The sequence below is a fragment of the Macaca thibetana genome, chromosome 3, assembly GCF_024542745.1.
Source record: "Macaca thibetana thibetana isolate TM-01 chromosome 3, ASM2454274v1, whole genome shotgun sequence".
Lineage (NCBI taxonomy): Eukaryota > Metazoa > Chordata > Mammalia > Primates > Cercopithecidae > Macaca > Macaca thibetana.
Genome location: NC_065580.1, coordinates 156927977 through 156951638, shown reverse-complemented (window position 1 = coordinate 156951638; position 23662 = coordinate 156927977). Strand labels below are relative to the sequence as shown.

General features: G+C 39.4%; 1 protein-coding gene across 2 annotated transcripts in view; it reads right to left on the bottom strand.

The window, feature by feature from the left end:
- Window positions 1-23662, bottom strand: part of DSCAM (DS cell adhesion molecule) — an 861731-nt gene that overhangs the window by 75365 nt on the left and 762704 nt on the right. For both annotated transcript variants that reach the window (XM_050784546.1, XM_050784547.1), the window contains one exon: window positions 20923-21056. In XM_050784546.1, the coding sequence (XP_050640503.1) occupies window positions 20923-21056 (134 nt within the window). The remainder of the gene's footprint in view (window positions 1-20922; window positions 21057-23662) is intronic.

The following is a 23662-nucleotide window of genomic DNA, read 5'->3' as shown; positions in this document are numbered from 1 at the left end:
TACATTACAAGAAATGTTAAAGAAAGTCCTTCTAGCAGAAGGAAAATAATACCAGATAGAGACATAAATATACACAAATAAGTAGAAAAAAGAGGTAATTATATAGATAAATATATATGATCTTTCTTATTTAAATATTATTAAAATATGGTTGATAGTTAAAAACAATACCAATGTAATGTGGATATATAATATAAATAAAAGTAAAATGTTTAACAATAGCACAAAGGTTGGGAGGACAAAATGGAAGTATATGATTATAAGTTTCTTATACTAGATGCAAAGTGTGTAATACCACTTGAAAGTACACTACAATGTTAAAAGCATATGCTGTGAATCCTAAGGAAACTACTGAAATTACAAAATATAGCATAAAATAAAGCTAATGAACTAATAAGATAAATAAAATGGAATTACAAAAAGAAATCCAAAGGAGTCAGAAAAAGAGTGACAAGGGCAACAAGTAGCACAACAGCAGCAGAACTCAAATAGTACTACCACGGATTTAAACATAAACATATTAATAATAATTTTAAGTGCAAATGATCTAAATATATTAAAGGCAAAGATTGTCAGACCTGATAGAAAAGCAATATCCAACAAATGCTGCTTACAAGAAACGTGCTTGAAATATAAAACACAAATAGGTTAAAAATAAAGGAACGGAAGTGATATCCTATGATAACACTAACCGAAAGAAATATGGAGTGGCTATAGTAATAAGAGATAAAATAGATTTAAGAGCAAAGGATATTACCAGTAAGAAAGAGAGAAATTTCATAATGAGAACAGGGGTCAGTTCATCAAGAGAACATAACAATTCTAAACATTTATTCACCTAATATTCACCAATTATTCAAAGATATGAAGCTCGGTTATTAGATGAAAAAATGTTTAGGATTTATTATTACATGAAACAAAACTAATGGAACTTCAAGGAGACATAGACCTAGATAGGTCAGAATTGTTCCTTAAAAAGCCATGTGGAGTAGGTAGAGCTGGATCCATTTTATAGATCAGGAAACTGAGGTTCAGAGAAAGCAAGTGACTCACTGATGTCACAAGGCCAGACAAGTGCAAAACAATGGTTCCAGCTCAGAGCCTCTGGTCCCAAGTCTGGTGCTGTTTCCTCACACTTTATGCTGTCAATTATAAGTGACCAAAACAAGAAGGGCTTACTTTTACCCTTGCTAGCTTTTCAATAAACCTTACATGCTTCCGCAGGCTGCACAAGTTACAATACCAGCTATGCAGTTAAACAGGGGATTTAAATCTTCACTATATCTCTTAATTGTCATACAATCTCATGCTTCCTCTACAAAACATAATGTCAGATAATTACTTATTGTCAAAATTTTAATTTGCGGGTACACAGTGTCAGATGATTTGGAGAGACTCTTGCATGGATTCCTTAGACACATGCCTATAATCTAGCATGCATGTGCATGTGTATGCACTCATTTACACCTCACCTCCACCCTCCTCCCACTACAACACTCCAGTCATGTCTTAGAGTATTATGGGAAAATTAGTCCCTCTAGGAGTTCAGAGGGAATTTGGCCTGTTTCCTGATAAACCACAGAGACAATCCTGAGACTGTATGCACTTGCACTGTATGATTCTCCAAGGCTATGTCATTGCCAAATTAATTTTACAAAGCTTAATGATGTGCAAATTATAACCATTGCTCTACTGAACATTAAGCATCAGGAAAGCATTAAGATATATTTATAAAATAAAGATCTTTTTCTATATAGACAACATAGCTTTTAGTTGAAACTCCATACTTTATCCTGTTGACAAAGTAAAATTTGTTCTTGATTACCTCCAAAACACACATTTTAATGTTTGCCTGTAACATAATGCGTGGCTAAAATCAACAATAAAATATGGTTTCTTATGCAACAAGATTTGTTTCATCATTTATATAGAAGACTAATCAAGAATTGAAGTAAAAAAGGTATATTAATAGAAACTTCCTTCATTTCTCTGTAGGTTAGGGTGAAAAAGAATAAAGTCAAGCTGTTAGTGGCTCCTATTGGTTATCTGGGCAAGTTAGTTGCACTGATGTCACCACCCTTTGATGCCACCGTGTATTCCTCTGAGGACTGCCATAATTAGGCACCATTTTCCTGGTCTTAGTAGCAGGGCAAGCAGAAAATTGATAACTGAACAATTTAAGCCATCAGAGTTGATTTATTTTTCTTTGGAATATATGTAACTGGATATTAAAGTTGACTCTTCCTGTTCTCTGGAAGTTTTAGCAATGATCTTAAAGTGTGAGAATGTTCCTAAAGATGCCAGTACCTTCTTTCCTAACAAGAGCTGTGAGGCCACCTGGGCAGGACTTGCTGGTTCTGATGTTTTGCCAATCACCCATTTCCAGGCTCCAAAAGAGGCTGGGGCAGGAACAAGGATTTTCTGTTGAGAGAGGTCTGTGAGCATTCCCTCTTATGAGTGGAAGAGGGCTTCGAGCTCTAGGGAATCTCTCGGAGAACCTGGAGTCTGAAGGACACAGAGCTTGGTAAGTGAGTCACCCCTGAGAAGGCTAATGGCAAGCCACAGTGGCAGAGGTTAGTCCTGCTCACAACAGGAGAGGAGGCTGGGCCAGACTGGCCACGCCTCCTAGAGTGAACTGGGGTAAGGATGCCTACTGGTGGACCCTAGAGGACAGAGCAAGCCTGGATGTCTTGAGAGAGAGATGCCTCTCTCAAGACATGAGATGCCTCCAACAGAGGGATGCAGTGTAAATTATATAGTATTTATTGCAAACAGAATCCTTAGCTACGGATGGTGCGTAACTTAACCATTGTTAACCATTTTAAGAGGAGGTAGGAGAAAAAAGAAAAAAAGAGCAAAATGGGAAGAAAATAACCAGAAGTTCTCTCAGTGTAGTGGAGCCAATCTAGTTGATTAAATCCTTTTTCTTAATACTCAGCCAAAAATGCTTGTTCTGAGAAGAAGGGATGATAAATATCATGTCCTTATTTTATATTTTTTAAAACAAATATATGAAGTTTCTATTTATTTTTTATGCATTTCCCTCCATATTTCCCTCCATATTTTAGTAAGTTAGGATAGCATGGACTATATTTACATTTTTTAATTTTCTTTTTATTGGATACCAGATTTTCCAACACAACAATCCAATAGTGTGTAAACTGACTTGCTACTTTCTACATGCGTGTTTTATTATGTAGCACTCTCTTCCAAATACAGAGAATGTTCAATGAGAAGGGATCACTTTGATTTCCAGATTTCTCCTGATATATCAGCTGGGTTACTATTTCAGAGACTCTGAATCTTTTTTTTTTTTAAAGGAACAAAGCAAAGCTTCGCCATCAAGGACGACAGATAAACACTATGGTATAAAGAAGGGCAAACTCACAATGGAGTTTCTTAGGGATTAATGAACCAAATGTGGCAAAAGGAGAAATCTGTGGGGAAGCAACAAAGACACTTTTCTTAATATTTAATTATTTCCTTTTCTTCAGGTAGACTTTGAACTCTCCAATCTCATCTTCTTTAGAGTTAAGACAGACATGCCAGTCATCCTAGATTTTATTATGCCTAAAGTATGAATTAATTTTGAGTGGACTACAGTAATTGTGCTAATCATTTGTTTGAAGAGAAGATATCAGAGTTCCTTTGTGACCTGTGGAAATACAGAAACAGCCAACATTACGCAGGTGCGGCCAGGCATGGACTTGAGGGATCCCATCCCCCATGGCCCTGAACCAGAATGCCAGGGATTCTGTTCCACGGCTTATTTTTAATCCTGCTCTGTCCATGCCCAGCTTGAGGAAGTGGATGGGACATTTGTGGACTGGGCTTGCCAATTATTCTGCATCTGTCATAAATTCCTGTTGGCCAGCTGAGAAAAAAGCCTGTTATTCCTCATCTAAAATGTGTTTAAACACGTAGGCTCTATCCAAGTTGAGAAGCAACCTAACATTTATTATTAATTAATCATGTCTCAATTGAAATGGCCCTAAGTGGCTGCCAAGTTACTGATTTCTTGGTCCACCAGATAACGTGGTGGCATGAGAACACGGCTGTCTCTAGCTCAGCGGTCCCCGGCATCTTTGGCATCAGGGACAGGTTTCAAGGAAGACAGTTTTTTTCACAGATGGATGGACATGGTAGGATGGGATGGTCTCAGGATGAAATTGTTCCACCTCAGATCATCAGGCATTAGTTGGATTCCCATAAGAAGCATGCAATATAGGTCCTAGTACTAGTCTGTGGCCCGGGGGTTGGGGAATCCTGCTCTACTGATGTCTTGTAACAGGGGCAATCCACAGTGTTCCCAAGGAAAGGTTTGGGTATTTGGTCTGAGGACACACACATAAAATGTAAAATATGCATGTTGCTTATGTAATGAACCATCTCAAATACTGTTCTTACAGTGGGCTGGTCATGGTATTTACCGTGGGAGGTGGTGGGGGGTCCAGGCAGACACCACTGCATTGAAAGTATGGAGGTCTGTGGATGAGGGATGACGGCAAGAGTTAGAGGACCCCATAGGCCAGACATAGAAATTTGCTGGACTATAGTTCTCTCCTTTGGGCTGTGGGAAGAAAATCTAGGCAAAAGTTCTTAGCTTCATACCTCGTAATAGGAAGGGCTTGTAAATAATGACTGGGCTTTAATTCATGGTCATGCACTCAGTTCAGTTGCAGTGTGTAGACTATAAGGTAAGTTCCCGCCCCCAAGGAGTAAGAAATGATCACAGCAAACAGAAGATTAAAATGAGGTACTGTAGAAGTCTGACCAATTCCTAGTAAAATTTAGATATACACTCATTTGAATCTTTTTCTAAAACCAACCCTGTCATAGTTGAAGACATGGATGAATATTTAAAAGATGCATGAAAAATAAATGGAAACTTCATATATTTGTTTTAAAAAATATTTATAGCAAGGTTTTACAAGACTTCTGACATGTTTGCCTCCCCAAAGCCGTATCCAGAGGGGAAAATACAGTTAATGGGATAACTCTTGTGACACCCAAGCCAGATTGTTCACATTTCAAGCGTTTTGTCTTTGTGTGTTTTTGCTTTAGGTCTGCTGGGTAGAGTCGCGGGTTCCTAAAGAACTAAACGTGCACAGTTTACCCTTCCAGTCAAAAGAGTGTATGGGTTGTGAGAAGGTTAGTTTCCTCTGAGAGCTTCAGGGTCAACCCACGGAAAGACTGGGAACAGTGTTTTCTAGACCTATCTTCATTCCACAATTATTTTTGCCTTGTGGTGTTGATGTGATATTTTTCTTTTTATGTGTAAGATGCTTTTCACCAGTATATAAGATACAATGAGCCACAGTGAGGCGCTTTAAACACTCTTTGGTCATGTCTATAAAACTAGATGTTTGCCCAGGAATTGCCAAATTCATTTCCAAACCCCTCACATTATTTAGCTCATAGCTGCACCTGTCAGACCTTGCAGAGCCTTCTCTAGTCCTCTCAATCAGCGGCTAAGTCTGCCCTTTGTCTTTCATAGTGTTTGCCTTTATTCCACTGTGGGTTATGGTCTTGCATGTGCTTATTGCATCTACCTGGGGGTCAGGCTCCCTGACCCACCTTTCTACTCCCTCTACTGACCCATCCCCCTACTCACTCTGCAGGGAACCTGGTTCAGAGCATTGCTTAGAGTTGGGACTCAATGACCAGCAACCGGAATAGACTGAAGAAATTCTTGTTGTATTAGGTGAATTTAGTAATGACCTAGAAATGATTTGAGTACAATAGAAAATAATGAGTATAAAATGACTACAGAGCCATAGGCTGTTCATGTCAAATTATTCAGCCTGTCTGATATAAAAGGAATTCTACTTTTAAAAATTTCAATTAGCTTTTTAATGAAAAACTAATTCTATCAAGGAAATGCGATGTTTTAAAAAGCTCTGATAGCTAATTATTAACATGCAATTAAAAAAACTTGAAGGCTGTGATTTCACAGATAGAATGTTCACAGCAGTGAAATAAAAACTCCCCCAAGGCAATAAACAAAGTTGATAGCTCTTTTACTTATAGGGTAAGGCACTTTCAGAATGCATCTTTCTGTTTAGTGGCAGAGAAATGGCCTGGATTCCATTAAGAATAAGCAGTTCACTGTATTAATTTAAGATTTTTAAAAATCTTATGTATAATATATTTTGATCTAATTTCCATTTTATTTCACAGTTCCCATCTATAAAAGAGGATGTCATGGCAGAAAGATCTTCCTAAAGGCACAGGTTGAGGGGCCAACACGGGTAGAAATGGGATAACAGCCAGGCAATTCTGGTAGTTTCCTCTGCCTTTTATTGAGATTACTATAGATACCATTATATATATGACTATATATATATATATTTTATATATGTGACTATATATAAATATATGACTATATATAAAATATATATTTATATATAATATATATATTTATATATATATAAAATACACATATAATATATAATATATATATATATTATATATAATTTTTTATATATATATTTATATTATATATATATATTTATATTTATAAATATATATTTATATATTATATATTATATGTATATTATATATAAATATATATATATATATATAAATATATATATTATATATAGTCATATATATTTATATATAATATATAGTCATATATATTTATATATATAAATATATAGTCACTATATATATTTATATATGTGACTATATATATATATATAACTACATAGACTATTGGCTACTTTTAAAAAGCCTTTCAAATATAAAATATTTTATTTTTTGACCTTCTAAATATAAAAGTTATTGCTATAATGTTTTGCAACTATATTAAAGTTGTTATCCAGAGAAAGCATGAGAAAAACTAGTTTCTTGATGTAATTGTTTAGAATTAGAAGCATCACCCAATTAGCCCAACTGGCATTACAGATACTTATGTTAACAGGCTCTTTCCAACCAATACACTCTTCCTTTGCTACAATTTTGCCTCATACCTTTTTCGTTGTCATACCACCTGCCACGAAAATTATCTGTCTGTCAAAGGTGCATTATTAATTTAACTTGATTGCTGTTACCTATTCAACAATTCTGTACAAAAATACTAGTTTATCATATAGTTTCTCACATACAAGAAAGAAGTTAATGAGAAACACAATTCTTAGTAATAAAAATAATACATGCAGAATTTACAATATTGAAAAAATAGCTGTTTCCACTAGTGTTAATTGAAAAATGATTTAAGACTAATTTATTTCCTTAAATCATACAATATGTCTGTGTCGGGCCAAGTCAAAAAGGTGAGATGTTTTCAGAGCTGGAATCTTCTAAAAGCTCCAAAAGCTGATTGATAAAAAGGGCATTTTAGCAAAACTTTGGAGACAGTAAAAAGATCAGAGGTTAAGAGGGTGAGGGGATGAATACGTGGGGCACAGAGGGCCTTTAGGGAAGTGAAACTTCTGCATGATGCTATAATGGTGGATCCATGTAATCGAACATTTGTCCAAACCTATAGTACGTACAACCCCAAGAGTAAGTCTTATGTAAACTATGAACACTGGCTAATAATGATGTGTCAATGCAGATTCCACCATCGTTACAAATGTACCACTTTGTTGGGGGATGTTGATAGCGGAGAAGGCTGTGCAGTAGAGGCAGGGGTATTTGGAAAATCTCTGTACCTTCTTCTCAATTTTTCTGTGAACCTAAAACTACTTAAACAAAGTCAAGTTTTTTAAAGAGCATTTTAGCCTATGGATAATCAGAAAGCTCTATGCAGCAATGGGGAAGTGCATTCAGGGTGACACATACTAGGCTACCTAGTCTGAATGAATGCTACCTCAAAGTCAAAATGCTTAGTGACAGGCTATCTGACAAATCGGGCAGGCAGTCTTCTGAGACTGACCTTCAAAAGAGATTTCCAGGGCCTCTTTCTGTGTGAAAATGTTAGTGGAATATATGCTTATGTTTTCCTTTGCTCTATAAATTACACGATTGGGCTCAGAATTTTAAAGGTCAAGATTTCTACCTTGAGTATAGGCCATCTGCATTTTACCAGTTATAGCAATTGAATGGCTTTACATAATGCCTAGCAGACCAATGACCACTGAGAACAATATGAGGAGAAAACTGAAATACAGCTTCAACAGAAAGATTGAGTAGTTATTGGCTGGGTCACTGTGTGATATGGGTTGGCTGTGTCCCCACCCAAATCTCATCTTGAATTGTAGTTCCCATAATCCTCATGTGCTGTGGGAGGGACCCAGTGAGAGGTAACTGAATCATAGGGGTGGTTACCCTCATGCTATTCTTGTGATAGTGAATGAGTTCTCATGAGACCTGGCTTTATAAGGGGCATTTCCCCCTTTCATTCTGCACTTCCTCTTGCTGCTGCCATGTGAAGAAGGACATGTTTGCTTCCCCTTCCACCATGATTGTAAGTTTCTTGAGGCCTCCCCAGCCATGCTGAACTGTGAGTCAATTAAACCTCTTTCCTTTGTAAGTCACTCAATCCTGAGTATGTCTTTATTAGCAGTATGAGAACAGACTAATACGCTGTGAATAGGATAACAGGGAAAAAAGACCACTATTAAAGGATAAACTTATAAAAAACAACATAGACTTCCCTTCCACTTTCTTAAAGAATAGACGTCAAACAAGTAGGCAAAAATTGCTGCACTAAACACTAAGAGAAGATTTAGAAACATATTCCATATCTATTGAGATAATCACGTAGTTTTTGTCTTTCCTTCTGTTTATGTGATGAATCATATTGATTGCATATGTTGAACCAACCTTGCATCTTGGGAATAAAGCCTACTTGATCAAGGTGGATAAAGTGTATTAGCCCATTTTCATACTGCTATGAAGAAATATCAGAGATTGTGTAATTTATTAAGAAAAAGAAGTTTAATAGACTCACAGTTCCCCATGGCTGGGGAGGCTTTACAATCATGGCAGAAGGCAAAGGAGGAGTAAAGGCATGTCTTACATGGTGGCAGACAAGAGAGCATGTGCAGGGGAACTGCTCTTTATAAAACCATCAGAACTCATGAGACTTATTCACTATCATGAGAACAGCACAGGAAAATCCACCCCCATGATTCAATTACCTTCCACTGGTCTTTCCCATGACACATGGAGAATATGTGAGCTACAATTCAAGAAGAGATTTGAGTGGGGACACAGCCAAACCATATCAATAAGCTTTCTGACGTACTGCTGGATTCAGTTTTTCAGTATTTTGTTGAGGATTTTTGCACTGATGTTCATCAAGGATATTCACCTGAAGTTTTTTTTTTTTGTCATATCTCTGCCAGATTTGGGTATCAGGATGATGCTGGCCTCATAAAATGAGTTAGGGAGGAGTCCCCCCATCCTCATTTTTTTGGAATAGTTTCAATAGGAATGGTATGAGCTCTTCTTTGTACATCTGGTAGAATTCAGCCATGAATCCATCTAGTCCTGGACTTTTATTGTTTGGTAGGGTACTTATTGCTGCCTCAATTTCAGAATTCATTATTGGTCTATTCAGGGATTCAATTTCTTCCTATTTCAGTCTTGGGAAAGTGTATGTGTCCAGGAATTTATCCATTTCTTCTAGGTTTTCTAGTTTATGTGCATAGAGGTGTTCATAATATTCTCTGATGGTTGTTTGTATTTCTGTGAGGCCAGTGGTAATATCCCCCCTATTTATTCTGATTGTAGTTGTTTGAATCTTCTCACTTTTCTTCCTTATTAGCCTAGCTATTTTATTAGCCTATCTATTTTATTAATTTTTTTTTCAAAAAACAAGTTCCTGGATTTGTTGATCCTTTAAATGGTTTTTCATGTCTCTATCTCTTTCAGTTCAGCTCTGATTTTAGTTATTTCTTATCTTTTGCTAGCTTTGGGATTTGTTTGTTCTTGGTTCTCTAGTTCTTTTAGTTGTGATGTTAGGTTGTTAACTTGAGACCTTTCTAACTTTTTGACATGGGCATTTAGTGCTATACATTTCTCTCTTAACACCGCTTTAGCAGTGTCTCAGAGATTCTGGTACATTGTATCCTTGTTCTTATTAGTTTCAAAGAACTTCTTGATTTCTGTCTTAATGTCATTATTAATCCCCAAAGTCATTCAGGAGCAGGTCATTCAATCTCCATGTAATTTGTAGAGTTTTAAGTGAATTTCTTAATCTTGATTTTGAATTTGTGTTGTGGTCTGAGAGACTGTTCTGACTTCAGTTCTTTGGCATTTGCTGAGGAGTGTTTTACTTCTGATTAATAGGGTAAATTTTACAGTAAGTGCCATGTAGCAATGAGAAGAATGCATATTCTGTTGTTTAGGGGTGGAGAGTTCTGTAGATATCTTTCGGATCCATTTGAGTTCTGTAGATATTTATCAGATCCATCTAATTCAGGACCTGAGCTCAAGTCCTGAATATCTTCGTTAATTTCTTGTCTCAATGATCTGTCTAATATTGTCAGTGGGGTGTTAAAGTCTCCCACTGTTACTGGGTGGGAGTCTAAGCCTCTTTGATGGTCTCTAAGAACTTGCTTTATGAATCTGAGTGCTCCTGTGTTGGGTGAATATATATTTAGGACAGCTAAATCTTCTTGAATTGAACCCTTTACCATTACATAAAATATAGGATTATGTACATTTAGGACAGTTAGATCTTTGTCTTTTTTGTTCCTTGTTGGTTGAAAGTCTGTTTTGTCAGAAACTAGGATTGCAACCCCTGCTTTCTTCTGTTTTTGATTTACTTACAGGATTTTCCTCCATCCCCTTATTTTGAACCAATGTGTTTATCTCAATTAGATGCAGAAAGGGCTCTTGATAAAATCCAACATCCATTCGTGTTAAAAACTCTCAATAAACTAGTTATTGAAGGAACATACCTCAAAATAATATGACCCATATATGACAAACCCACAGCCAACATCATACCCAATGAGCAAAAGCTGGAAGTATTTCCCTTGAAAACTGGCACAAGGCAAGGATGCCCTCTCTCACCACTCCTACTCAACACAGTATTGGAAGTTCTGGCCAGGGCAATCAGGCAAGAGAAGAAATAAAAGGCATTCAAACAGGAAGAGAGGAAGTCAAACTATCCCTATTTGTAGATGGCATGATTCTATATCTAGAAAACCCCATCATCTCGGTCCAAAAGCTTCTTAAGCTGATAAACAACTTCAGTAAAGTCTCAGGATAGTGCAGAAATCACTAGCATTCCTGTCCTCCAACAACAGTCAAGCTGAGAGCCAAATCAGGAATAAACTCCCATTCACAATTACCACAAAAAGAATGAAATACCTGGGAATGCAGCTAACTAGGACGGTGAGAGATCTCTATAAGCAGAACTACAAACTACTGCTCAAATAAATCAGAGATGACACAAACAAATGGAAAAACATTTCATGCTCATGAATAGGAAAAATCAATATCTTAAAATGGCTATACTACCTAAAGCAATTTATAGATTCAATGCTATTCTCATTAAACTACCATTAACATTCTTCACAAAACTATTTTAAAATTCAGTTGGAACCAAAAAGAGCCCAAATATCCAAGGCAATCCTAAGCAAACAGAACAAAGCTAGAGGCACCATGCTACTGGACTTCAAACTATACTACAGGGCTACAGTAACCAAAATGGCATAGTTCTGGTACAAGAACAGACACATAGACCAATGGAACAGAATAAAGAACCCAGAAATAAGACTGCACATCTACAACTATCTAATCTTTCACAAACCTGACAAAAACAAGCAATGGGGAAAGGATTCCCTATTCAATAAACGGTGCTGGGATAACTAGCTAGCCATATGCAGAAGATTGAAACTGGTCCCCTTCCTTACACCGTATACAAAAATCAACTCAAGATGGATTTAAAAATGTAAATGTAAAACCTAAAGCTATAAACACCCTGAAAGACAGCCTAGGTAATACTACTATTCAGGACATAGGCATGGGCAAAGATTTCAGGATGAAGACACCAAAAGCAATTTGCAACCACAACAAAAATGGACAAATGGGATCAAGTAAATGAAAGAACTTCTGTGCAGCAAAATAAATTATCAACAGAGTAAACAGCTCACAGAATGGGAAAAAAATTTTTGTAAGCTATGTATCGGACAAAGGTCTAGTATTCAACCTTTATAAGAAACTTAAACAAATTTACAAGAAAAAAGCAATCCCATAAAACATGGGCAGAGGGCATGAACAGAGACTTTTCAAAAGAGAACATACAGGCAGCCAACAAGCATAGGAAAAGCTCAACATCACTGATCATCAGAGAACCGCAAATCAAAACCACGATGAGATACCATCTCACACCAGTCAAAACGACTATTATTAAAAAGTCAAAAAATAACAGATGCTGGTGAGGTTGTGGAGAAAAAGGGGTGCTTATCCACTGTGGATGGGAGTATAAATTAGTTCAGCCATTGTGAAAGACAGTGTGGCAACTCTGCTCAAAGACCTAAAGACAGAAATACCATTTGACCTGGCAATGCCATTACTGGGTATATACCCGAAGGAATATAAATCATTATGTTATAAAGACACATGCACACATATATTAATTGCAGCACTATTCACGATAGCAAAGATGTGAAATCAATCTAAATGTCCATCAATGATAGACTAGATAAAGAAAATGTGATAAATATATACCATAGAATACTATGCAATCATGAAAAAGAAAAAGATCATGTCCTTTGCAGAGATGGATGGAGCTGGATGCCATTATTCTTAACAAACTAACACAGAAATAGAAAAACGAATACCACATGTTCTCACTTGTATGTGGTAGCTAAATTATGAGAACATACGGACACATAGAGGGGAATAACACACAACACACACCTTTTGGAGGGTGGAGGGTGAGAGGAGGGAGAGGATCAGGAAAAACAACTAACGGATATTAGGATTAATACCTGGGTGATGAATAATCTGTAAAACAAACTCCTGTGACACAAGTTTACCTCTATAACAAACCTGCACATTATCCCTGAACGTAAAATAAAAGTTAAAAAGTAAAGAACTGCATTCCATTAGAACCAGCCGTGAAATACAAAGATATTTCCAAGAAAGCTTCAAGAATAGACTTCTCAAGAAATTTTATAAAACCAGAATTGATTTTCATATGTCTGGGATGTTTAGATGTAGCCTTGCCTCAAAGAAACCCTTCTAGGTTTTTTTCCAGCCATATGATTCCATGACAGGATGCTGGGGCTTCAATAATGTTTGGATGATCCAAGAACATACAGAGCCTAGCATCTGCCTGCCATGTAGAAGCACTCCACAAAGGTCTCATGTACATGATTCATTACATGTGTGTAAATGGAACACACTTGTCTATTTTTAGGTTAACTTGTGGTATCTCCATAATTTTCAGATTTTCTATTATTAAAAAAAAAAAAAGAGAGAGATATTCAGCTGGGCACGGTAGCTCATGCTTGTAATCCCAGCACTTTGGGAGGCCGAGGCGGGCAGATCACGAGGTCAGGAGATTGAGACCATCCTGGCTAACATGGTGAAACTCCGTCTCTACTAAAAATACAAAAAGTTAGCCGGGCATGGCCGTGTGCGCCTATAGTCCCAGCTACTTGGGAGGCTGAGGCAGGAGAATGGCGTGAACCCGGTAGGCAGAGCTTGCAGTGAGCCGAGATCACGCCACTGCCCTCCAGCCTGGGGAACAGAGTGAGATTCTGTCTCAAAAAAAAAAAAAAAAAAAAAAAAAAAAAAAAAAAAAGATTTACCCTTCAGTCATTTAAATAAAATGATGGAAGAATGATTTCTATGTAAGTGATTTAAAAGCACAGGCACTCGATCCAAATCCTTCTGGGATACAAAGCATCCCAAAGTACATAACACAATTTCTTGCCTTATTAAGCTACAGCTTCATTACACAATTTAACCTCTTTTAGAAGACTCACAGTCATAATCTGTAAAATTTAATTCAACACACATTTGAGGAGCATCCACTGTTTCAGCACAGTAACAGGTTTGCCAGCTTATGCTCATGTCTAACAACAACGCGAGAGATTGTGGCTATGTCAAAGTGAGGTTGAAATCAGTGCTGGGAACGCTGGGGCAGGATGGAGCTGACATCCCAGGGAAGGCAGGTAAGCATCAGGACAAAGAGCTGGGACTCTGAACTCAGCCCCCTGTGGGTTGCAGGTCCCGTCTTCCTTTGCTAACCTGCGTGGCTCTGGCCATATTGTACAGTCTTCCTTTCAGTATCGGTAAATGAAGATAACAATCACAACGCTTCCTGTGTAAGATAGTCACCAGAATTAACTGATGCAAAACAGTATTTTTAAAAATGTGAGTCACAGGAGCAATTTAGTGGAACATGACAACCACTTTAAAAACAAAATGAAATAGAATAGAAAAAAAATCAAATGGAACAGAAAATATCAGAGGACATCACGTGTAGTAAATGCAAGTTTGTGGTGTGCGTGTACTTTCGTAGTGTGATTATAACTTACATTTTCTATTGCAGGTCACCATAGAACAAGTTCAAAAACCATAGGTATAAAGCTTTTGGCACCCAGTGCCTAACATGTAGCCAGTGCTAAGAAATGGTGAAATAAAAATATAGCATTTAAGTTCAACTTTAAACAATAAACATTTTTACCAAAGAGGATGAGATGGAAAAGGCAAGGAGAATCCAACACACACATACACACACACACAGACACACACACACGTACACAAATGCAGACACATATGAGACATGGTATTACTTAGACACCGGATGGAAGAAGGTTAGTAAAATATGAAACTAGACAGGAGCTGCAGCTGGATTCTGGAACTCTATCTAGGTCATATTGCGAATTTTCAATGTCTTTAGGTAAAAAATGAGAAGTCATCCAAGAAATTTGCACAAAGGAATAACATGCTCAGATTCAGGACTGGAAAAATGAATTGTGACAGGGATGTGGACAGCAGACCGGGAGTTGAGCCTGGCAGTGGGAAGGCTTCTGACTTGGTTTTGGTTCCCTGGGGGAGGACCTGAAGCAAGGCAAGGGCAGTGGGTGTGAAAGGAAAGGAGATTAAGAAGACCTTGCATTGGGAGGCAGAGGCGGGCGCATCACCTGAGGTCAGGAGTTCGAGACCAGCCCAGCCAACATGGTGAAACCCTGTCTCCACTAAAACCACAAAAATTAGCCTGGCGTGGTGGTGGGTGCCTGTAATCCCAGCTACTCAGGAGGTTGAGGCAGGAGAATCGTTTGAACCTGGGAAGCAGAGGTTGCAGTGAGCCAAGATTGTGCCACTACTCCAGCCTGGCAACAGAGTGAAACTCCGTCCCAAACAAACAAACAAGACATTGCAGAGGGCTCTTGTGACATGATGTCACTTTGCTCATTTATTTCCTCTGATCATATTACCCCTTCCTGCTTCTGATTCTTCAGGTAAGATTCTTCTCTTCCTGCAAGCCAGGACTAGCTGTGTGTTCCAAGCAACCGTCTCTGGCCCCGTGTTTGAGTGACCCCCCGTCCCCGTCCGCACCCCTGCACCGTGCTGTACACATCACTGCTGTGTCCTCCGTCACATCACACAGAAGGGTGACATTGTCCAGTGTTTCCTGCCTTTCCTAGAACTGCTGGGTATGGGTTTGGAGCATACGTCGTGGTTCCCTTGTGGTTAAGACATGGACCAGAATCTTATGACAGATTCTGGCCCATGATTTGTGCTGGAGCATTTACATGCCTGTGTCAGAGCCTCAGAGATTTCTTTCTCTTTGTCATGAAACCTGCCTGGGTCCTTCCTGGAGTGAAGATAACACGGCATGGACTGCCATACACTCACAATGAGCATGATCGTGAAAGAAAAATAAAACCGTTGGTTGTTGTAAATCACTGAGGATTCAGGCCTGTTTGTGATGCCCCCTAACTCAGCATCTCTTGAGTGATGTGATTCAGAACCTGGCTCAAAGCTTGGTGTAAGAGTAGTGCTCTATGTTTATTTGTGGTATAAATGAATGAATGATTAGGAGAGGAACTATAGGTAGCTCGAAGCTTCTGGTCAGAAAGCAGCAGATTTTGTTAGATCATCAGCTAAACTAGAACACAGGAAGAGAGGGAGAGACAAGTATAAACGTGTTTGTGGGCACACTGAATGTGAAGTACCGGGGAGGTCTTCCTGAGTACGCAGATGGTGGTAAGTTGGAAATATAGGACTGATGGTTCTCTAAGATTGTCAGGATTAGAAATAAAAAATGTGAACTCTTTAATTTCAAATGATAGTTAAATTATAAGAGCAGATTCAATGATCCACGGAGATAGTGAAGAATATTAAAAGAGATAAAGGAAGAATATTGGAAAATGCCTACATTTAAGGGTGAGAAGCAGAGGGACGAGAAGCAACAAAGAATAAAAAACAAGATAATGGAAGCTAAGAAAAGGAGGATTTTAAAAGCAAACTGCTGTCTAGTAGTGTCACTATATGCTACAGTGACATGAAATAGGGAGGGTACTGGGAGGGAGGAATGACATTTTAATACAGCCGGGAGGTCCCTGTTTTGTGTGAAAGGGGAAGAATGAACACTGTGATGAGTATCATTGTAGATACACTTGAGCATGTTAGATGCTGCTTTCCGGATTCCACGTTACACCACTTTCCCACTCCTTGAGATTCCTGCACATTTCTGGTCCTCGGAAGTCCCCTTTCGCCCTCAGCCTGACTATGGCTTTATTCGATGCAGTCTGCAGCTGGTTGGGAGGCAAACACACACCTGTTGCCTGGGGTGGGAAGCTGTCTGGACCTGGTGAGCTACTTTGCCTCCCAGAAGACTTGTTTAATTCTAAGTTGTGGTCTACACTATGGAGAGTTTAATTGCCCAGGTCTTCTGGGTAAGAAGAGTAGTGGTGTATTCTCACTGGTTCACTCAGCAACATTTATTGAGCACGTACTATGTATAGGAACTGAATAATATTATCATCTGAAACTGGAATAACCAATGTGAATCACAGCTCAGAAATATTTTATGCCTTCTGACTTTTAGTTTTCATTAATGAGAAGTCTGTGCTTCCTAATTTTACATTTCTAAGCTCTGCAAATGAGATTAGCATTGTGAAATAGACAATGTCTACATCATAATGCTTATTTAATGTGTATACAGTAAAAGCAGTCTGTATGTAACATTTTTTCAGACTGCTTTTATGTAGACCGGAGCATCAGGGAGGAAATGAAGCTTGGCTGTTTCCTTCCTGAACCTTAAAAGGGCCGTCTCACGTCTTTGGACTTTCATTGCTTATAATAGATTGTTTGATCATTCAAACCATTATATATTAAAATTAATAGCCAGAATCTGCAAATTATGGGGATAAGGCTCTGAATCAAATGACTTGAGATTTTGCTGTTTGAATCTCTGATTGGGGAGTTTAATATCTCATTGCACTGCTGGACCCCCGAGGGAAGGTTCATGTTCAGTCAGCACCATCTTTAGACAACCTGTTTGCAGATTCCTTCTCAGTTACTCTAACTTGTCATCGGGCCACATGCAATGTTTCAAATTCTAATGGCTTTTTGTAAGCTAAACTGAGACAGCACCATGAAATAAATGCCTATTAGCAGACATTATATGTCACATATTAGATAAAAAAGCTTGTCTATTTTAACAAGGTCCTTTCCCAAGAAAGGGAGATGATTTGGGATCTTGAGAGAAATTGACATCAGTGAGGAGGTTATCTGAGGGACTCTTATAAAAAGGATCAAATTACAAGGCATATTGTGTCCTGATTTATCCCCCTATGTTCTACATTCAACTATGAAATCATTTCAAATAAAAAAATTCAGATTTATGAGTAAGGAAAATATCTAGAGCTCATACTGCCCTCTGGTGGTCATTCGTACACATAGCCAGAAAGGCAAATACCTCAGAACACTTGACAGCATCCAGTTTACTGAAAGTCAAATTGCAGAAACTGACGGAAAAAAACAAAAAACAAAAAACAAAGAAACAAAACAAAACAAAAAACACTCTTCTTTCCTGTACTTTAAAGTTTCTTGATCATTTCATATTTAAAACAGAATAATAGATATTCTTTGCAAATATTCACCTCTGAAGAGAAATAATTGTCTCTGACCTTGACTCTCAATGATATTATTTGATGTAAAAAATAGGCCTCCTGGTCTTAAATGATGGTTAAGATAGATAGATAGGAATGTGGATATGGAGATGGAACTGTTTTTAGTTCACTTCACTTCGATGAGGGTGCTCTGGGGTTCTGGGACCTCCTTGTAACACTTTCTAGGTATCACCACCTGTGTTTGGGGTTCTGGGACCTCCTTGTAACACTTTCTAGGTATCACCGCCTGGAAGAACACAGGCACCTGCTCATCATATTTCTATGTCTCTAGTCTTTTTCATATGGTCAAAAGGCAACACAGAGATACCCCGATAAAAATCTCAGCTGTTATTTCCCACCTTTTTCTGGTTGGTTTGTTCTCATTACTGTCTTTTTTTTTTTTAACGGAGTCTTGCTGTGTTGCCCAGGCTGGAGTGCAGTGGTGTCATTTCGGCTCACTGCCACCTCCGCCTCCCAGGATCAAGAGTTTCTCCTGCCTCAGCCTCCTCCCAAGTACCTGGGATTACAGGCATGTGCCACCACGCCTGGCTAATTTTTGTATTTTTTGTAGAGATGGAGTTTCATATGTTGGCCAGGCTGGTCTCAAACTCCTGGCCTCAAGTGATCCTCCTGCCTTGGCTTCCCAAAGTGCTGGGATTACAGGCGTGAGCCATCATGCCTGGCTGGCCCTCATTACTGTCCCTTTTGAGAGTGTATTGTTAAGATCCTGGGCAGGTCAAATCCCATTGTTCTGTGGGCGAAGAGACAGGAGAAATCCCGGGCAAACGCGTTTCTACCCCATCTAACAACACCTGTGTGACTTTATTTGCAGGATAGGATGTTTTTTCTTCCTTTTTTTATTGTATGTAATTCTCAGGCTGGGAGGACAGAGCCAGATACAGCCTGTATCATCCACAAAGAGGGGCTTCCTCGGCAAGCATCAGTCACTAAGGACTCATTTCAAATAAGCCAGGTAGGGATTTTTAGTTTACAGATAAAGATCTGATTGAGAAGACAAAACGAGAGGAAGCTGCTGGTGTTTCTGTACCCTGCTAGGTGCCTTCTAGCCTGTTAGAGTCAAAACAGCAAACATGAATCCCGTAGCAAAGAGATCAATGAATGAATGAGCGAATACTAATACAGATACAATTCAAGTTCTAGTGGAAAATGAGTACGCTTTATTTCAGCAATAATTTTTGTCTTTCTTTGGTGAATACAGGGACATGTCAGTGTTAAGGAGAAAATCGGAGGCCACCCTGGGCAGGGTGGGGGGTCCTCGAAGAATTGCCACTCTAAGTAGAGGGCACAATGGCTCAGTTTTTTTTTCTGTGTCTACGGTGCTCTACATCTCTGGGCTTTGATGGTAGGATTCAGCAAGTGAGGATTAACAGCATATTGCAAACCACATAAGAAGCCCATAAAAACACTGTGGAGCCTAACTCAGACCACTTACATTTATGTATTGACTTCAAGGACAGCGTACTGCCATGAATGCATAAGCAGTAGAGCACACACCTTTTTCAGCAGACAGACAGACCTTCATGGGCCAAGCAAGCCCACACACTCTCTCGCTCACACTCACTGTTGGGGTACACCAGGCCTCAAGGGCCCCTGTGGACTCTGAGCTTGCACAAACACATCACCTTGATTATTAATCCATAAATTTGTTTGGGAATATTTTTCAGCCTTCACAAGGAAGGAGATTCCATCGCATGCTACCACATGGATGAATCTTGAGGATATCATGTCAAGTGAAACGAGCCGGTCACTAAGTGATAAATGCTGTATCATTCCACATGCATGAGGTCTCTAGAGGAGTCAAATCCAGAGACAGAAAGTAGAATGGTGGGTGCCAGGGTCTGGCTGGAGGGAGGATGGGGAATTCGTGTTTAATGGGGATAGAGTTTTGGTTTTGTAGAGTTCTGGAGATGGATGGTGGTGATGGTTTCACAACAATGTGAAGGTATTTAACATTGATAAACTCGATAATCAAAGTGGTTAAGATGGTAAGTTTTACATTATGTGTATTTTACCAGAAAATAAACAAAACCAGTGTGTATATTCACTCCACAGACGCTTAGTGAATGACTACATGTGTCAAGTTCTATACTGGAAGCTGGAGATGCAAAGATGGAAGAAACACGGCACCTGCCGCAGAAAATGTCATAATGTTTCTATGAAGACATCATCAATTTTGGTGGGTGATTTCAACATTTCTTTTTTTAATTTCCCTTTTTGATATGTTTTGGTGTGGTCTCAGAAGCAGTCTAATTTTATAATAATTATTCAGCAGGAATAATATGAATGATAACAAAAACCACACTTTGAAATAGTAAATAACTTTTAGTTCCTTCACAATGAACCAGGCTGACTGCTGTAACCGTAAGGGTAATAGATCTTCATGAAAATCCCTCATTTCTAGCACAATAGGGTTTTGCCTGCTATTCTTTTCCCAGTGTGAGACGGAGGAGGGAAAGAAGGGAGGGATGGGGTGGGAGGGAAGGAAGGAGGGAGGGAAGGCATGAAGTGCCCGTCATGATGAGTCCAACAGTAAAATCAATAGGTGTTGTCCACTGACTATCAATTAAGGCACAATTAAGGCCTCTGGGCTTTGATTTTGATCAGGTTGCTGGCAGTTTAGTAGGAACTCACCAAATAAACAATAATTCCAGACAATTGTCCCCCCTGTCATGATTCAGGAGCGTATTTTCATATGAGGTGTAAATGAGGACTTTGCTTTGTATGTGGAGACAGCAGGGGCAAAACAAAACCACTGGAAAGACCCAAGTAGGTGTGAAACAAAGGAATGAAACTGTCCAGCACGAGCACCTGCAGCTCGTCCCTGGCAGACGCTTGAAAGGCACTTGGTTATTTGCCAACTTACTGTGGGATAGGGGTGGGAGCAGAATACAGTGTACTTTCGGATGATGCCGTTCAGCTTGAGAGGGGGAAGCCAGGACACAAAGACCATGGAGGCTGAGGCCGCCGCTGCCTTCACGCCCGCGGGAGGACCTGGAACTGGAAGAGCCGTGCGTTTAGTCACAAGGTGGGGCCTCGACTTGGGCTTGCGGGCCCACGCCTCCCAACACGACCCCACTCCATGCTCACTGTTCAGCTCTTTGAGGACGAGCGTTATAGGTTCTGCTGTGTCCCCCCAAATGCAAACGTTGAAGTCCTAACCCCCAGGACCTCAGAATGACACTGTCATTGGAGGTAGGGTCTTTACAGAGGCAATCGAGTTAAAATGAGTTTGTTAGTGTGGCCTCTAATCCAGTACTTCTGGTGTCCTTATAAAAAGGCCAGTTTTGGCACAGAGACAGACATGTATAGAGGGAAGATGATGTGAAGACACAGGGAGAAGACGGCATCTATAAGCCAAGGAGAGAAGCCCAGAACAGATGCTTGTCTCAAAGCTCTCAGAGACAACCAGCCCTGCAGACACCTTGATTCTGGACTTCTGGCCTCCAGAACTCAGAGACAGCAAATACATTCCTAATGTTGGAGTCTATGGTTCTTTGTAACTCTAGGACCTAATACAGTCAGTTCTAGTCCCTGTTGTCCTGGGGAGCCTTCCCAGCCCATTTCAGTGCCTGGAGACTTCCTGCCTCTGGATAACTGGACAATTAACTTCTGGATCAGTCTTATTTCTGCTGCAGTTTTTGGCTTTGAATGTACTGGGGATGAACCTTTTGGATCCTGAATTTGAGAAGCATGAGGGTGAACTACCTCAGCCATGGAGACCCCACCCTCCCTCACCCCAGTCATTTTGTAATGGCACCACTTTGGGCTCAGGAGAAATGGAAATATTGTTGATGAATAGGGATTATTGTGTCAAAGATTCACAGTATCCATGTAAGACAAACTCTCCCCTGTAAACCAGCTAAGAAGGCAGAACATGGTGGCAGCAATATTAAGCATGATTTGGGAGTGAGATTGAAGGCATGTCCCACTCCTCTTGTTCTTTTATTTTCCAGGTTGAAGAGGTGGGGGGTGGGGTGAGATGACCAAGACACAGAAGATGCCAAAATGTCATAGGTGCCAGTGAGAAAGGCATCAGAGCTCTTGCTTTGTTCCTCATTAACCTCACTGTCCACATGGAGGGCAAGCACATTGATGGAGGCACTGAAATTCAAGCCAATATAAGTCCCTTGCAAGCCCGTGGAGAAAGCTGTGAGTCTTTTACTGCTTTGACGGCAATGCAACTGCTCAGTAAATAGTTTTGGAGTTGAATGTGCATCTCATAATTGTCATCTTGACTCTTCTAAGTCTGCATAACAAAACCAAGAGCTCTGATGAGAACTAACTTGGGTTGGACATAGTCACCATTTGAAAATATAAAATCCAGTTTTGGCAAGTCTTGCAGACAGTGGAAGGTCTAGAAAAGGTAACACACATAAGTGATAGATCCTGGGTTAAGAAATCCTGTGAGAACAAACCCCTATCAGGTGAGGGCAATGTCTAAGACATCCACAACCTAGTTCAGAGCTGCCAGGGCTCCTCCTGAACAAGGGCAGAGTGAACGTTTCATGAGGATTTTAATCCTAGTAGACACCCAGCTTAGCCAACACTCTCAGTCGTTTCCATAAAGCCCCTGATTGGTGTTCACTACAGTGAACACTCTTGCTGGACATCTTCTCTTTAGGAGGCCAAGTAGTTTAGCACCAACCAGTTGAATGGCTGCTGAAGAGGAGCCAATTCTATTTGTTTCCAACCTGTTCGTGACAATTGTACCTGTCACGGGTAATACTGTAAGTTAATTCATTACATAAACCAATGAAATTCAAGTGCAAGAAAAAGCTGTTTCTATGACAGTTAATGGGACTGCTTTGGAGAGGCTTCCTTAGAGGTAAGTTAGAAAGAAATTAAAGAGAGAAAGAAATCAAGGAGGGAAGAACAAAAGGAATGAAGGAGGGAAGGAAGGAAGAAAGGAAGAGGGAAGAAAAAAGGAAGGAAGGAAGGAAGGAGGGAAGGAAGAAGGGAAGACAAAAGGAAGGAAGGATAAAAAAAGAAAAGAAAAGAAGGAAGGAAGGAAGAAAGGAAGGAAGGAAGAAAGGAAGGAAGGAAGGAAGGAAGGAAGAAAGGAAGGAAGGAAGGAAGAAAGGAAGGAAGGAAGAAGGCTGATCTATGTTTGGTCAGGACCACTGAGAAGAATGGGACATGTGGATTTGTCTCCATTTGCAAATAGATCGTTGATAAATGGTCACATGCTCTTGAGACACCAGTTGAAAAATGCAGATGCTACACATTAAATACACAATTCATGGAGTAAAAGATGGCACAGAACTCCAATGTTTTCACCCAAAACTTGAAGTGATCCTAAGTCATGTGATTACAGAATGATTAGGGAGTGAATACATATTTATATGTATTAAGCTAAAATGCAGCATTTCAGGTACTTCTTGGCCACTGTAAAGTTTGGCGATTCCTTGTTTCAACTGAGGATTTCCATGAGCATGCCTGTGTCACAGCCAATCAAGGGGCTTTGACTGCACCATCTAAACTCACAGTTGACTCCTCCTACATGGATTTATGATCTATCTTGCACAGTCTTTCCTTGTATGGTTACTAGAACTTTGTACAATAAAATAACAACGTAGAAGATGTGAAGAACACGGCATTTTGGA